Below are 18,626 nucleotides of genomic sequence, written 5' to 3'. Positions count from 1 at the left end.
CAACCATAGCTAGGAGTGTCACAGAAAATAAGACTTACTTACCCCAGGACACTCATCTACATATAGCAGATAGCCAAACCAGTACTGAAACGAGAATCAGCAGAGGTAATGGTATATATAAGAGTATATCGTCGATCTGAAAAGGGAGGTAAGAGATGAATCTCTACGACCGATAACAGAGAACCTATGAAATAAACCCCTTAGAAGGAGATCACTGCATTCAAATAGGCAATACTCTCCTCACATCCCTCTGACATTCACTGCACGCTGAGAGGAAAACCGGGCTCCAACTTGCTGCGGAGCGCATATCAACGTAGAATCTAGCACAAACTTACTTCACCACCTCCATCGGAGGCAAAGTTTGTAAAACTGAATTGTGGGTGTGGTGAGGGGTGTATTTATAGGCATTTTAAGGTTTGGGAAACTTTGCCCCTCCTGGCAGGAATGTATATCCCATACGTCACTAGCTCATGGACTCTTGCTAATTGCATGAAAGAAATGTCAATATTTTGTGTGGCCACCATTGTTTTCCAGCACTGCCTTAACCCTCTTGGGCATGGAGTTCACCAGAGCTTCACAGGTTACAACTGGAGTCCTCATCCACTCCTCCATGACGACATCATGGAGATTGTGGATGTTAGAGACCTTGCGCTCCCCCACCTTCCGTTTGAGGATGCCCCACAGATGCTCAATAGGGTTTAGGTCTGGAGACATGCTTGGCCAGTTCATCACCTTCACCCTCAGCTTCTTTAGCAAGGCAGTGGTCGTCTTGGAGGTGTGTTTGGGGTCGTTATGTTGGAATACTGCCCTGCGGTCCAGTCTCCGAAGGGAGGGGATCATGTTCTGCTTCAGTATGTCACAGTTCATGTTGGCATTCATGGTTTCCTCAATGAACTGTAGCTAGCTCCCCAGTGCCAGCAGCACTCATGCAGGCACAGACCACGACACTCCCACCACCATGCTTAACTGTAGGAAAGACACACTTGTCTTTGTACTCCTCACCTGTTGCCGCCACACACGCTTGACACCATCTGAACCAAATAAGTTTATATTGGTCTCATCGAACCACAGGACATGGTTCCAGAAATCCATGTCCTTAGTCTGCTTGTCTTCAGCAAACTGTTTGCGAGCTTTCTTGTGCATCATCTTTAGAAGAGGCTTCCTTCTGGGTCGACAGCCATGCAGACCAATTTGATGCAGTGTGCGGCGTATGGTCTGAGCACTGACAGGCTGATCCCCCACCCCTTCAACCTTTGCAGCAATGCTGGCAGCACTCATACGTATATTTGCCAAAGACAACCTCTGGATATGACGCTGAGCATGTGCACTCAACTTCTTTGGTCGACCATGGCGAGGCCTTTTCTGAGTGGAACCTGTACTGTAAAACCGCTGTATGGTCTTGCCCACCTTGCTGCAGCTCAGTTTCAGGGTCTTGGCAATCTTTTTATAGCCTAGGCCATCTTTATGTAGAGCAACAATTCTTTTTTTAGATCCTCAGAGAGTTCTTTGCCATGAGGTGCCATGTTGAACTTTCAGTGACCAGTATGAGAGAGTGTGAGAGCGACAACACCAAATTTAACACACCTGCTCCCCATTCACACCTGAGACTTTGTAACACTAACCAGTCACATGACACCGGGGAGGGAAAATGGCTAATTGGGCCCAATATGGACATTTACACTTAGAGGTGTACTCACTTTTGTTGCCAACGGTTTAGACATTAATGGCTGTGTGTTGAGTTATTTTGAGGAGACAGCAAATTTACACTGTTTTACAGACTGTCTACTCACTACTTTACATTGTGCAAAGTGTCATTTCTTCAGTGCTGTTACATGAAAAGATATAATAAAATATTTACAAAAATGTGAGGAGTGTACTCACTTTTGTGAGATACTGTATAGACTTGGATGTGTTTGACACACTAACCAGTTTCATTCCAATAGATATGGCCAAAAGTGACCATGTCCTGTAATTTCAAACAATGACGACTTTGGGTAGATACAAATGGTAAAACACACAGGCAACTTGTACCTTATTGTAATTCTTTGCAAGCTCCAACATTTCTTTCACAACGGTCTCATTGAGTTTGCAGTGTTCACTGTAGTCTTGAAGTGTCAAGCCTTCCATCCAACTCTTCTTATGCAAGTTCAACAACATCTGCAATAAGTGTTTATATGATTACTGTTTGAAAAATGAAATATTAACTCAAATAAATCTCCCATAGTTTTACATTATTTTACACTATTTATCTTGCCAGCTTTTTATGTAGTATATACAAGGAAATTCTACTTTCTCTACTCATTGCGAGGCTGGAGTACAGTTTGCCTCACTTTGTTACCTGGAACACAGTGATGATAGAATATTTAATGTCTATGCCCTAATTAGTCAAAACAGAGACAAAAGAAACAAACATACATACTCCGGAAGGTTCTTTGAGGTATCACTGAAGTGGCCTTAAATTGCAAACCCCTGCAAATTATGATAAACTAACAGGTTTTAAATGCATATTTATGCAAATCTTTTGCAATTTAGTGCTTATTTGCACACTAGATAGAGACAGAGATTATATATATATATATATATATATATATATATATATATACACACACACACATACATAAACAAAAATTTAATTACCCCGCCCACCCACCCAAAAAATAATAATATACTACTGGGAGCTAGCTGCTGATTGGTGGCTGCACATATATGCTTCTTCTCATTGGCTCAACAAATGTGTTCAGCTAGCTCCCAGTAGTGCAATGCTTCTTCTTCATAAAGGATACCAAAATAATGAAGCAAATTTGATAACAGAAGTATAAATGTTGTGTTTCATGTCCCTTAAATGAGTAAAGTATAATCAGTGCTGGCATGCATACATACAGATACACAAATAACAGTGACTAAACTACTAACCTTTTGTTCTAGTTCATTTTTCCTGTAGTTTATGGTAATTGAATAGTAATGCCGATTAAGACCATGAATGAGAGCCTACAAAACAAATACATTAACACATTATTGTTTATAGCTGCAATATTGAGTATTATTAATCACAAGCTCATAAAAAGAGGTAACATGCATATAGGTACGTCTTGCATTTCCACCACATTAACCCTCAGTTCCCAATGTTATTACAGTGTACTGTAATTTTTTCCCCCTTTATGTGTTTCAAATGATTTGTTATGCCAGCTGCATAGATAAAAATCATGGTAAAGTGTTCCTTTAGACTTATTTTGTATATGAATTAGCTGTTTTTGTTCTTTGAAACCACAACCCATTAAAAAGGGCTGAGCTTTCAGGAAAAACAGATATCAGTATTGTATCCCTCTATATCAGTGGTTGCCAACCGCGGTCCTCAAGGACCCCCAACAGTCCTGGTTTTCATTATAGCTAAACTAGTGCACAGGTGAAGTAATCAGCTGATCTGTAACCAACCTGCTCTCATCCATCAGCTGATTATTTCACCTGTGCACTGGTTCAGCTATAATGAAAACCAGGACTGTTGGGGGTCCTTGAGGACCGCGGTTGGCAACCACTGCTCTATATAAATCACAAAAGCTTCCTCATCTTAAATCGGCTTGATTTTTTTTTTTTAAATAAACATTTCTTTAGTATAAGTGGGGATACAAGAGAAAAAAAAACACTATTTGAAATTCTAAAATAAAAGGTAAAGGAGTTATTTGTGAACAATGGAATACATTCCAGCAGTGAAAATGGATCACTGTGAACACGTTAAAGGGAAGATAATTTTACAGTAAAAATTTCCCTTTTAGGTAAGGAAATGAAATGATATATTTTACAGATGTGCTGGCTCTTCCTCTTGTGTGTATTATCTATATACATACATCAATAGTTAAATATATAATACAGATGACCACATTACAAAATCTTTATGAGATAGAGAAGAACAGTTTCAGAAAAAACATGATAAAATGAAAACATGCACTTGTCTTAAGGTAACGTAAGTATTAGGCCTAGCCCATCTGGGGTTCCCTTGAGGATTAAGACACCTCTGTTAGTTAAAGTAGTTAATTATGAGGTGCTCTTTGTACAGAAAGTTAATGGTGGGTGAGTGCTAAACAGCTATACATCTGTAGTTCAGCACTTTTTTTGTTAAATATACACAAATAAATGTTATTGACATAAGTTGACAAAAACAGACAACAGTTTACCATAAGTGTTTTTTCTAAAACAAACAAAAAATAAAACCCTAGGGTTGTATTGGGACATGATGTACTCCACTAACAAGCTATACCTAACCCCTTTACAGACAATAATGATGTTTATGAAGAAGGTCATTACATTCTGGCTAAAGAGTCCAGTAATAAATTCTCTTGAAACTTGCAAGTATGGACTTGTCTATGCCGGAATCAACAACAACTTTAGGATTTCACATCCTTATATATATTTTACTTTGCAATGACCTTAAATAAGCCACAAGTGAAAAGGCTAAAATTGTCACATTTCATCAGGGTAATGTGCCATTTTGAAAGGTCAAAATAAAAAATACATATCTATATCCATTAATACAGAATCTATGCAGAAATACAAAACAAAATTCTTAGCTTTATAAGTCAGGAGAAACGCTCTTCAAACCACAAATCTCTAGACATTTAGTCGCTACTAAAACAAGAATGGTTTAGAATTTCAGACAAACAAGAATACTGGAAATTATTATATTTGAAACTGCACCATGCAAATGCTTATGTTCAGAATTAATTATCTAAGGAAAATTAAGGGTAGCTAATAAAGACCTTTACAAAACAATAAAATAGTGCTTCTATAGAGGCTTTGTGGCATGCAAAAAACATTGAGTATATTTAATTGATAAAACAAGGAATGATGCATTTAGACCTATATATACACACACACACATATACACACTCCCAATTTATCTATTCATTTATCAATTTATCTATTCATTTACTTTAAATAGTGAAATATAATATGAATTGCATATATATATATATATATATATATATATACACACACATACATATATATATATATATATATATATATATATACATACACACACACACACACATATATATATATATATATATATATATATATATATACATACACACACACACACATATATATATATAATATAAATATTTTTTTTGCATGGAAGTAAAAGTATATTACAGAATAAGTATATGTTAGAGTTCTTATCGTTATGAAAATGCTAAAAAACAAAACAAAAATACAAAAATCATTTAAAGCTAGTTTCTATAAAAACTAAATAGTAGACCAGCTTATGTTACTCTAGAAGGTTTATGACATCAAGCTGGATGTGCCTTCATGTAGAGACCCTAAGCCACCTGGTGGGGCTGTGTCAGGAAGTAATGGAATCCTCTTGTGCATTGGTAACAATGTATATGGAGTTTTACTGGGGAAAAGCAAGCGGGGATACTTGCCCAGATGTGCTAATTTCCTATGCTAAAAAATACTATTGAATTCTGAGATTTTAATCTCAAACTTTTATCTCCACCATCATTTTAATGAATATATATATATATATATATATATATATATATATATATATATATATATATAAAAAGCAATGATTTCTATTAAGTGTAGCCCACTGCTTAGAGGTAAATTTATCAAACAAAATTTCCCAGAACTTTTAAATTTTCTGCCCCCAAAAACAGGTACTTATGAAAATGTTTTGCGCAAAAAAAAAGGCAGGAATTCCTAGCCTAATATGTTCGTTTCCACGACCATGCTAATGGCAAATTTACTGCATGGAAATGCCTACTGCATGTATTGAGTTCAATGTACATTGTAATTTGTGCGTCTAAAAAATTGCACATCCCAGCTAACCTATCATAATATTACCAAAACAATAATTACTATTCAACTCGCTTCTGGTTGGACTGCTTAACACAATTTCACTCCACTACCCCACAGTCTTTGAAATGGAAAAACATAATTTATGTAAGAACTTACCTGACAAATTCATTTCTTTCATATTGGCAAGAGTCCATGAGCTAGTGACGTATGGGATATACAATCCTACCAGGAGGGGCAAAGTTTCCCAAACTTCAAAATGCCTATAAATACACCCCTCACCACACCCACAATTCAGTTTAACGAATAGCCAAGCAGTGGGGTGATAAAGAAAGGAGTAGAAAGCATCAACAAAAGAAATTTGGAAATAATCGTGCTTTATACAAAAAATCATAACCACCATAAAAAGGGTGGGCCTCATGGACTCTTGTCAATATGAAAGAAATGAATTTATCAGGTAAGTTCTTACATAAATTATGTTTTCTTTCATGTAATTGGCAAGAGTCCATGAGCTAGTGACGTATGGGATAGCAATACCCAAGATGTGGAACTCCACGCAAGAGTCACTAGAGAGGGAGGGATAAAAATAAAAACAGCCATTTTCTGCTGAAAACATTAATCCACAACCCAAAAAAATAAGTTTATTCTCATAAATGAAAGAAAAAACTTAAATCAAAAGCAGAAGAATCAAACTGAAACAGCTGCCTGAAGAACTTTTCTACCAAAAACTGCTTCTGAAGAAGCAAATACATCAAAACGGTAGAATTTAGTAAATGTATGCAAAGAGGACCAAGTTGCCGCTTTGCAAATCTGATCAACTGAAGCTTCATTCTTAAAGGCCCACGAAGTGGAGACTGATCTAGTAGAATGAGCTGTAATTCTCTGAGGCGGGGCCTGACCCGACTCCAAATAAGCTTGATGAATCAAAAGTTTCAACCAAGAAGCCGAGGAAATAGCAGAAGCCTTCTGACCATTCCTAGAACCAGAAAATAAAACAAAGACTGGAAGTCTTCCTGAAATCTTTAGTAGCTTCCACATAATATTTCAAAGCTCTTACCACATCCAAAGAATGTAAGGATCTTTCCAAAGAATTCTTAGGATTACGACACAAGGAAGGGACAACAATTTCTCTATTAATGTTGTTAGGATTCACAACCTTAGGTAAAAATTGAAAAGAAGTCCGCAAAACTGCCTTATCCTGATGAAAAATCAGAAATAGGAACTCACAAGAAAGAGCAGATAGCTCAGAAACTCTTCTAGCAGAAGAGATAGCCAAAAGGAACAACACTTTCCAAGAAAGTAGTTTAATGTCCAAGGAATGCATAGGCTCAAATGGAGGAGCCTGTAAAGCCTTCAGAACCAAATTAAGACTCCAAGGAGGAGAAATTGATTTAATGACAGGCTTAATACGAAATAAAGCCTGTACAAAACAGTGAATATCAGGAAGTATAGCAATTTTCTGTGAAATAAAACAGAAAGAGCAGAGATTTGTCCTTTCAAGGAACTTGCAGACAAACCCTTATCCAAACCATCCTGAAGAAACTGTAAAATTCAAGGAATTCTAAAAGAATGGCAAGAGAATTTATGAGAACACCATGAAATATTAGTCTTCCAAACGCGATAATAAATCTTTCTAGAGACAGATTTACGAGCTTGTAACATAGTATTAATCACTGAGTCAGTGAAACCTCTATGACTTAGTACTAAGCATTCAATTTCCATACCTTCAAATTTAATGATTTGAGATCCTGATGGAAAAACGGACCTTGAGACAGTAGGTCCGGCCTTAACGGAAGTGGCCAAGGCTGGCAACTGGACATCCGAACCAGATCTGCATACCAAAACCCGTGTGGCCATGCTGGAGCCACCAGCAACACAAACGATTGTTCCATGATGATTTTGGAAATCACTCTTGGAAGGAGAACTAGAGGCGGGTAAATGTAAGCAGGATGATAACACCAAGGAAGTGTCAGAGCATCCACTGCTTCCGCCTGAATATCCCTGGACCTGGACAGGTATCTGGGAAGTTTCATGTTTAGATGAGAAGCCATGAGATCTATCTCTGGAAGACCCCACATCTGAACAATCTGAGAAAACACATCTGGATGGAGAGACCACTCCCCTGGATGTAAAGTCTGACGGCTGAGATAATCCACCTCCCAATTGTCTACACCTGGGATATGCACCGCAGAGATTAGACAGGAGCTGGATTCCGCCCAAGCAAGTATCCAAGATACTTCTTTCATAGCTTGGGGACTGTGAGTCCCACCCTGATGATTGACATATGCCACTGTTGTGATATTGTCTGTCTGAAAACAAATAAACGGTTCTCTCTTTAACAGAGGCCAAAACCGAAGAGCTCTGAGAATTGCACTGAGTTCTAAAATATTTATTGGTAATCTCGCCTCTTGAGATTTCTAAACCCCTTGTGCTGTCAGAGATCCCCAAACAGCTCCCCAACCTGAAAGACTCGTATCTGTTGTGATCACAGTCCAGGTTGGCTGAACAAAAGAAGCCCCTTGAACTAAACGATGGTGATCTATCCACCACGTCAGAGTGTCGTACATTGGTATTTAAGGATATTAATTGTGATATCTTTGTATAATCCCTGCACCATTGGTTCAGCATACAAAGCTGTAGAGGTCTCATGTGAAAACGAGCAAAGGGGATCGCATCCGATGCTGCAGTCATTAGACCTAAAACTTCCATGCACATAGCCACTGAAGGGAATGACTGAGACTGAAGGTGCCGGCAGGCTGCAACCAATTTTAAACGTCTCTTGTCTGTTAGAGACAGAGTCATGGACACTGAATCTATCAGGAAGCCTAAAAAGGTGACCCTTGTCTGAGGAATCAAGAAACTTTTTGGTAAATTGATCCTCCAACCATGTTTCCGAAGAAACAACCCTAGTTGATTCGTATGAGATTCTGCAGAACATAAAGACTGGGCTAGTACCAAGATATCGTCCAAATAAGGAAACACTGCAATACCCTGTTCTCTGATTACAGAGAGTAGGGCACCTAGAACCTTTGAAAAGATTCTTGGAGCTGTTGCTAGGCCAAATGGAAGAGCAACAAATTGGTAATGCTTGTCTAGAAAAGAGAATCTCAGAAACTGATAATGTTCTGGATGAATCGGAATATGAAGGTATTCATCCTGCAAGTCTATTGTTGACATATACTGTCCTCGCTGAACAAAAGGCAGAATAGTCCTTATAGTCACCATCTTGAAAGTTGGTACTCTTACATAACGATTAAAAATTTTCAGATCCAGAACTGGTCTGAATAAATTTTCCTTCTTTGGGACAATGAATAGATTTGAATAAAACCCCAAACCTTGTTCCTGAAAAGGAACTGGCATGATTACCCCTGAAGACTCCAGGTCTGAAACACACTTCAGGAAAGCCTGAGCTTTTACTGGATTTGCTGGGATATGTGAGAGAAAAAATCTTCTCACAGGAGGTCTTACTCCAACGTAACTGAAAACTTTTTTGGCGCCAATAATAACCGGAAATGACACAATCGCATCACTAATGACGCAACCGTGTGTAAGGCTTCAGCGTCAACTATGATGCCGGAAATGACGAAGTTGCGTCAGACGTATTTTTCGCGGCAAAAAAATTCTCGCGCCAAGAATGACGCAATTAAGTTTAGCATTTGGCACACCCGCGGGCCTAATACAGCCCGCAATTTGCAAGAAGTAGTCAATTGAAAAAAAGACTAAACCCCAGGTAAGAAAACAATTTCTTAAAAAAACTAAATTTATGCTTACCTGATAAATTTATTTCTCTTGTGGTGTATCCAGTCCACGGATTTATCCATTACTTGTAGGATATTCTCCTTCCCAACAGGAAGCTGCAAGAGGATTACCCACAGCAGAGCTGTCTATATAGCTCCTCCCCTAACTGCCACCTCCAGTCATTCGACCGAAGACAAGCAAGAGAAAGGAGAAACTATAGGGTGCAGTGGTGACTGTAGTTTAAAAATAAAAAACACCTGCCTTAAAATGACAGGGCGGGCCGTGGACTGGATACACCACAAGAGAAATACATTTATCAGGTAAGCATAAATTTTGTTTTCTCTTGTAAGGTGTGTGTATCCAGTCCACTGATTCATCCATTACTTGTGGGATACCAATACCAAAGCTATAGGACACGGATGAAAGGAGGGACAAGGCAGGCGCTTAAACGGAAGGCACCACTGCCTTTAAGACCTTTCTCCCAAAAATAGCCTCCGAAGAAGCAAAAGTATCAAATTTGTAGAATTTAAAAAAAGTATGAAGCGAAGACCAAGTCGCCGCCTTACAAATCTGTTCAACAGAAGCCTCATTTTTAAAAGCCCATGTGGAAGCCACCGCTCTAGTGGAATGAGCTGTAATTCTTTCAGGAGGCTGCTGGCCAGCAGTCTCATAAGCTAAGAGGATTATACTTCTTAACCAAAAAGAAAGAGAAGTTGCTGAAGCCTTTTGGCCTCTTCTCTGTCCAGAGTAAACAACAAACAATGCTGATGTTTGACGAAAATCCTTAGTAGCTTGTAAATAAAACTTTAAAGCACGAACCACGTCAAGATTATGTAATAGACGTTCCTTCTTTGAAGAAGGATTAGGACACAGCGACGGAACAACAATCTCCTGATTGATATTCTTATTAGATTCGCTAAAAGAGAAGGTATAAGGTGCCCAAATCTGTCCCCTGCACAGACACTAATCTGTTCCCATAAACCAGATATGTTAGACAATATTAAAATATAAGAAAAAGTGTGTGTGTGCGCGCTAACAGCTACGGGGATAATCTCCAATGGTGATTTATAAAACAACTATGGTAGAGTGTAAATATGCTAAAAATCCTAGGATTATATCCTCCTTTGAACAATATATCTAATAAAATAAACACATATCCCAATTGGTACAAGAATAAAATACTTTATGTTATTATTCTTAAAAAATACATGAATGTGCAAAAAATGAAAAAAATTAAGTTTAAACTAAAATAAGGCTAAAAATGTATGACCGGTCATATACATATATGCATGCAAACAAACTAATTAGATACAGGATATAAATCTAAAAGCCCCACTTAGAAATGAGGGTGTGGTAGCGAATTACACTTTGTGCAACAAAAAGTATGGTAAGGGATTTGTTCTGCTTAGAACTAAAATGTATCGTGGGTCCTTTAACGACTGAATTCTTAATTAAGAAAACTTGTATCCACCTAAATGTTCTTTCCTTTGTAAATAGTAACCTTCAAAAAAGTTCCAAGAAAGTTCCGTTTGTATAGTGGAGGTTAACCAATCAACGGACAAATTCGTTTAAAGGTGGTTGGTTCGATACTAATATATTATTAGTGTGTTATCCAGGATATAAGTCTTAATCATAGGACGGGTGACAATGTATAACCTAACTGTAGGGCCACAACACCTCTACAGTGCCTACCTGTCTCACTTTGTGGTAAGAATTGTCCGTAGGGTTCAGGCACAGGTGTCTGGAGCGGCTCCTAACAGTCGGCGGTGTCACTGATCCTCTCGGAAGTAGATCCGGCTTAGACGAAAACTCTGCGCAGAGTATGTGGGAGAGAGGCGAAAAAAAGTAATTCCGGACAATCTCTTTCAATCCTTGATGATCGTGTTATATTAACACCTTGTGGTTTATTGTCTGACTCCTTCAACGCGTTTCGCCATGTACCATGGCTTTATCAAGATGGTTCAGACAGGTTTTAGACCTCTTTATATACGTATGCTTCATCCGTGATTGGTCTATTGGTTTTCATGACGTTTATATAAAGGTGGATTTTAGATAAGGTGGAATATTGTAATGGTCAAATCCCTTACTTGACAATTAATACTATTGGCACAAAAAAATATTAAAAATATATAATACATTTAAAACCATGTAATATGTAAATATACAAATAATGATAACCTTAATATATGCACACTTTTTAAAATATGATGCACAAAGGTATACATAAACTTTGCATAAGAAATAATACTTTTCTAAAACGAGGTATAAATGAGATATCTCATATTTATATTGTGTGTAAAAACTACAAGGACAAAAATTATACAACTATGTTGTTAAACCGATATTGTCTATGTGTGTAAATACATTGCAATGAGTATTACATTGCCCTCAATTTTAAAAAACATTTTAAAAATTATTATAAAAAGGGGGGGCACACCTATGCACTAGAAATGGTACTGATATGAAGAATTGGTGTTGGTGTGATATAAAATAGATGTTAGTCTTTATTACTTATGAGGAATAGGTGTACTGGAAGGGGTTGATCTTACGCTAAAATAAATGGATGTAAATCTAATTCTGAGTTTAATCCCTGGGGGTATAAAGTTTGGAGCTCAAAGATTAATTCTGCTTCTTTTCTAAGGAGTAGTTTATCAAAATCTCCTCCTCTCCATGGTTTATTGATCCGACAGATGCCCCAATATTTAAGGTCATTTATATTATTGTGGTGAACTGTCCTGAAATGTTCGTACAGCCTAGTGTCTTGGTCTCCTTTTTTAATTAGGTTTAGATGTTCTCTGATTCTTGTTCTCAGAACTCTAGAGGTCTCTCCCAAATATTGTTTCCCACAGCTACACTGGATCAAATATATGATCCCTTTATCACTACATCTAATGGTCTCTCTGATTTTGTATTTTTTGCCCGTGTTGGTAGATTTATACTCTTTACATTTTGTACTGTGTTGGCAGGCCTTACAGCTATAACAGGGATAATAACCCTGTAATTTTTTTCCAGTTAAGTCTTTATCTTTCGTTTTGTTCATTTTTTTCTTAAAATCGCTAGGTGCGAGAATATTCTTGATGTTGGTTGCTTTTCTGAAAACGATACTGGGGTGTTCTGAAATGCTATTCCCTAAAATAGGGTCTGATTTGATCAAATGCCAGTGTTTGTTTAAAATTTTAGTTAGATGTTTGTGGTGACAACTATAATTCGTGACTAGTGGTATTTTTATGGTTTCACTGGTTATATTATCTCCCCTTTGATTTTTGGTAAGTATGTTCTTTCTGTCTAAATTTCTAATTTTGGTGATATTTTCTTTCAAAATTTCTTGATTATAACCTTTTTCTAGGAATCGGTTTTCTAAGACTTTGACTTGTGTGTCAAAATCAGAAATTTTTGAACAATTACGTTTAATTCGAAGAAATTGGCCCTTGGGGGTGTTGTCTATCCATCTTTTTAAATGACAGCTGTGTCATTTGACAGCTATAATTATTAGCGTCCGTTGTCTTAAAATGATTTTTCATTGCTAGTTCTCCTTGTTCTATGTAAATATCTAAGTCTAAAAACGTTATTTGTTGCTTGCTTATTGTGTATGTGAATTTCAAATTTAGATTGTTTTGATTCATGTCTTCAAAAAAAGTGATAAGACTATCCTCACTCCCCTTCCACACTATTAAAATATCATCAATGTATCTTTTGAATAGCACATATTCTTATTAGATACCACCTTAGGAAGAAACCCAGGTTTGGTATGCAAAACTACCTTATCTGCATGGAAGATCAGATAAGGGGAATCACACTGTAAGGCAGATAACTCTGAAACTCTCCGAGCCGAAAAGATAGCTACCAAAAATAGAACTTTCCAAGATAAAAGCTTGATATCTATGGAATGCAGAGGTTCAAATGGAACCCCTTGAAGAACCTTAAGAACTAAATTTAAACTCCATGGCGGAGCAAGAGGTTTAAACTCAGGCTTGAATCTAACTAAAGCCTGACAAAACGCCTGAACGTCTGGAACATCCGCCAGACGCTTGTGCAAAAGAATAGACAGAGCAGAAATCTGTCCCTTTAAGGAACTAGCTGACAATCCCTTCTCCAATCCTCCTTGGAGAAAAACATAATTTATGCTTACCTGATAAATTTATTTCCATTTCTCCATTAAGCCGATTACTTCCATGCACTGAGCTACTGATGGGCTTGGAATGGAATGAAGGACACGGCAAGCATTTGGATTTTTGATAACCTGGACTCCGTCAGGTAAATCTTCATCTCTACAGAATCTATAAGAGTCCCTAGAAAGGGAACCCTTGTGAGTGGTAACAGAGAACTCTTTTCCACGTTCACTTTCCACCCATGCGACCTCAGAAATGCTAGAACTATCTCTGTATGAGACTTTGCATTTTGAAAACTTGACGCTTGTATCAGAATGTTGTCTAGGTACGGAGCCACCGCTATGACTCGCGGTCTTAGTACCGCCAGAAGCGAGCCCAGAACCTTTGTAAAAATTCTCGGGGCCGTAGTCAACCCGAAGGGAAGAGCTACAAACTGGTAATGCCTGTCTAGAAAGGCAAACCTTAGGTACCGATAATGATCTGTGTGAATCGGTATGTGAAGGTAGGCATCCTTTAAGTCCACTGCGGTCATATATTGACCCTCTTGGATCATGGGTAGGATTGTTCGAATAGTTTCCATCTTGAACAATGGAACCCTTAGGAATTTGTTTAAGATCTTCAGGTCCAAGATTGGCCTGAAGGTTCCCTCTTTTTTGGGAACCACAAACAGATTTGAGTAAAAACCTTGCCCTTGTTCCGTCCGCGGAACTGGGTGGATCACTCCCATTACTAAGAGGTCTTGTACACATCGTAGAAATGCCTCTTTCTTTATCAGATTTGTTGATAACCTTGACAGATGAAATCTCCCTTGTGGAGGAGAAGTTTTGAAGTCCAGAAGGTATCCCTGAGATATTATCTCCAATGCCCAGGGATCCTGGACATCTCTTGCCCAGGCCTGGGCGAAGAGAGAAAGTCTGCCCCCCACTAGATCCGTTTCCGGATAGGGGGCCCTTTCTTCATGCTGTCTTAGGGGCAGAAGTAGGTTTTCTGGCCTGCTTGCCCTTGTTCCAGGACTGGTTGCCTTTCCAACCCTGTCTGTAACGAGTAGCAGTCCCTTCCTGTTTTGGAGCGGAGGAAGTTGATGCTGCTCCTGCCTTGAAATTACGAAAGGCACGAAAATTAGACTGTTTGGCCTTTGATTTGGCCCTGTCCTGAGGAAGGGTGTGACCCTTACCACCAGTAATGTCAGCAATAATTTCTTTCAAGCCGGGCCCGAATAAGGTTTGCCCTTTGAAAGGAATATTAAGCAATTTAGATTTAGAAGTTACATCTGCTGACCAGGATTTAAATCATAGCGCTCTGCGCGCCTGGATGGCGAATCCGGAGTTCTTAGTCGTGAGTTTGGTTAAATGCACAACGGCATCCGAAACAAAAGCATTAGCTAGCTTAAGGGCTTTAAGCTTGTTCATAATCTCATCCAATGGTGCTGTGCGAATAGCCTCTTCCAGAGACTCAAACCAGAATGCCGCTGCAGCAGTGACGGGCGCAATGCATGCAAGGGGCTGTAATATAAAACCTTGTTGAACAAACATTTTCTTAAGGTAACCTTCTAATTTTTTATCCATTGGATCTGAGAAAGCACAACTATCCTCCACCGGGATAGTGGTACGCTTGGCTAAAGTAGAAACTGCTCCCTCCACCTTAGGGACCGTCTGCCATAAGTCTCGTGTGGTGGCGTCTATTGGGAACATTTTTCTAAATATCGGAGGAGGGGAAAAGGGCACACCGGGTCTATCCCACTCCTTGCTAATAATCTCCGTAAGCCTTTTAGGTATAGGAAAAACGTCAGTACACACCGGTACCGCATAGTATTTATCCAGCCTACATAATTTCTCTGTGATTGCAACCGTGTCGCAATCATTCAGAGCCGCTAACACCTCCCCTAGCAATACACGGAGGTTCTCAAGCTTAAATTTAAAATTTGAAATTTCTGAATCCAGTCTCCCCGGATCAGATCCGTCACCCACAGAATGAAGCTCTCCGTCCTCATGTTCTGCAAATTGTGACGCAGTATCGGACATGGCTCTTGTGTCATCGGCGCGCTCTGTCCTTAACCCAGAGCTATCGCGCTTGCCTCTTAACTCAGGCAAATTAGATAATACTTCTTTCATAACATTAGCCATATCATGCAAAGTGATTTGTAAGGGCCTTGATGTACTTGGCGCCACAATCTCACGCACCTCCTGAGCGGGAGGCGAAGGTACTGACACGTGAGGAGAGTTAGGCGGCATAACTTCCCCCTCGTTGTCTGGTGATAATTTCTTTACCAGTAAAGACTGACTTTTATTTAAAGTAACATCAATACAATTGGTACACATATTTCTATTGGGCTCCACATTGGCTTTTAAACATAATGAACAAGTAGATTCATCTGTATCAGACATGTTTAAACAGACTAGCAATGAAGGCTAGCAAGCTTGGAAAAAAATCTTTCAATAAATTTACAAGCAATAGAAAAAACGCTGTAGCGCTTTTAAAAACACAAAAAACTGTCACAGTTGAAATAACAATGATCTAACTCAGTTATAGCCAACAAGTATAACAGTAAATGTATGAATTTAGCAGAGGATTGCACCCACTAGTAAACGGATGATTAACCCCTCAATACCCAAAAAACGGATAATCAATTTAAGATTTAACGCTTTTATCACAGTCAAACACACTGTCACAGGTCTGCTGTGACTGATTACCTCCCTCAAAAATGAATTTTGAACACCCCTGAGCTCTCTGGAGACGTCCTGGATCAAGGAGGAAGAAGCAGGAAGACTGTGCTAGAATTTTAACTGCGCAACCAGGCGCTAAAAAAGGCCCCTCCCACTCATATTACAACAGTGGGAGACCTGTTACAACGGTTTCTATGCAGAAATATACGTTAGCCATATGGAAAAAAATCATGCCCAAAAAGATTTATCACCAAAGTACCTCACAAAATGAATAACATTCCAGTAAACATTTTAAAAACAACTTTCCAGTGTTATGCAAAGTTATCACTAAGCCTGCTACCAGTCGCTTCTACTGCAGTTAAGGCTCATACATTTATTTCAGTATTAACAGTATTTTCTCAGTCAAATTCTAGTCCCTAGAAAATAACTCAACTGCGCATACATTTATCAGCCTGATACCAGTCGCTACTACTGCATTAAAGGCTGTACTTACATTATATGGGTAACAGCAGTGTTTTCTTAGTCAATTCCATTCCTAGAAAATATTACTGCACATACCTCATTTGCGGGGAACCCCGCATGCTATTCCCTGAAGTTACCCCACTCCTCAGAATGTGCGAGAACAGCCAGTGGATCTTAGTTACGTCTGCTAAGATCATAGAAAACGCAGGCAGATTCTTCTTCTAAATACTGCCTGAGAGAAAAAACAGCACACTCCGGTGCCATTTTAAAATAATAAACTTTTGATTGAAGAATAATTAGGTAAAAAACTCCTATCTCCTCTCGCGACCTCCTTCTTTGTTGAGACTTGCAAGAGAATGACTGGATATGACATGTGAGGGGAGGAGCTATATAGCAGCTCTGCTTGGGTGATCCTCTTGCAACTTCCTGTTGGGAAGGAGAATATATCCCATAAGTAATGGATGACCCGTGGACTGAACACACTTAACAAGAGAAAGATAATATCCTGGGAATCCTGACTTTATTCCATGAGTAACCCTTGGATTCACACCAATGAAGATATTTACACCATATCTTATGATAGATTTTCCTGGTGATAGGCTTTCGAGCCTGAATTAAGGTATCAAATGACCGACATGGAGAAACCACGTTTTGATAAAATCAAGCGTTCAATCTCCAAGCAGTCAGACGCAGAGAAATTAGATTTGGATGGTTGAAAGGACCCTGAAGTAGAAGGTCCTGCCTCAGCGGCAGAGTCCATGGTGGAAGGGATGACATGTCCACCAGATCTGCATACCAAGTCCTGCGTGGCCACGCAGGTGCTATCAAATCACTGAAGCTCTCTCCTGCTTGATCTTGGCAATCAGACGAGGGAGCAGAGGAAACGGTGGAAACACATAAGCCAGGTTGAAGGACCAAGGCGCTGCTATCAGCACTGCCTTGGGATCCCTGGACCTGGACCTGTAACAAGGAAGCTTGGCATTCTGACGAGACGCCATGAGATCCAATTCTGGTTTGCCCCAACGTTGAATCAACTGTGCAAACATTTCCCGGGTGGAGTTCCCACTCCCCCGGATGAAAAGTCTGCCGACTTAGAAAATCCGCCTCCCAGCTCTCTACTCCTGGGATGTGGATAGCTGATAGATGGAATAAGTGAACCTCTGCCCATAGAATTAATTTTTGAAACCTCCAACATTGCAAGGGAACTCCTTGTTCCCCCTTGATGGTTGATGTAGGCTACAGTCGTGATATTGTCCGACTGAAATCTGATGAACCTGACCGCAGCAAGCTGAAGCCAAGCCTGAAGAGCATTGAATATCGCTCTTAGTTCCAGAATATTTATCGGAAGGAGTGTCTCCTCCTGAGTCCATGAGCCCTGAGCCTTCAGGGAGTTCCAGACTGCACCCCAGCCCAGAAGGCTGGCATCTGTCGTTACTATTGTCCAATCTGGCCTGCGAAAGGTCATACCCTTGGACAGATGGACCCGAGATAGCCACCAGAGAAGAGAATCTCTGGTCTCTTGATCCAGATTTAGTAGAGGGGACAATCTGTGTAATCCCCATTCCACTGACTGAGCATGCAGAGTTGCAGCGGTCTGAGATGTAGGCGAGCAAACGGCACTATGTTCATTGCCGCTACCATTAAGCCAATCACTTCCATACACTATGTAAATGATAAAAATATGTGCCCTTAAAAAGGAGTGTAGTTTGGGATAAATATGTGCCATTAGTGGCGCAATCATTAAAATGGAAACAACTATTTTATTGGAAATTTTAATTAAGTTGCATTATGTGCACATGACTTATTAACATTTCACATTTTTTTGTGTGAAAAATCTGCTACAATACTTGTGCCCTAA

At 39.1% G+C, this 18,626-nt stretch overlaps 1 protein-coding gene across 1 annotated transcript in view; it reads right to left on the bottom strand.

The window, feature by feature from the left end:
- Positions 1-18,626, bottom strand: part of PSMD14 (proteasome 26S subunit, non-ATPase 14) — a 367,270-nt gene that overhangs the window by 26,044 nt on the left and 322,600 nt on the right. The window contains exons 7-8 of the mRNA XM_053698365.1: positions 2,914-2,988; positions 2,032-2,157 (exon numbers count right to left, since the gene is read on the bottom strand). Coding sequence (XP_053554340.1) covers positions 2,032-2,157; positions 2,914-2,988 — 201 coding nt within the window. The remainder of the gene's footprint in view (positions 1-2,031; positions 2,158-2,913; positions 2,989-18,626) is intronic.

This window comes from Bombina bombina, chromosome 1, assembly GCF_027579735.1.
Source record: "Bombina bombina isolate aBomBom1 chromosome 1, aBomBom1.pri, whole genome shotgun sequence".
In the NCBI taxonomy this organism is placed as follows: Eukaryota; Metazoa; Chordata; class Amphibia; order Anura; family Bombinatoridae; genus Bombina; species Bombina bombina.
The sequence above is the reverse complement of the archived record's forward strand: the minus strand, read 5'-3'. Positions and strand labels throughout refer to the sequence as shown.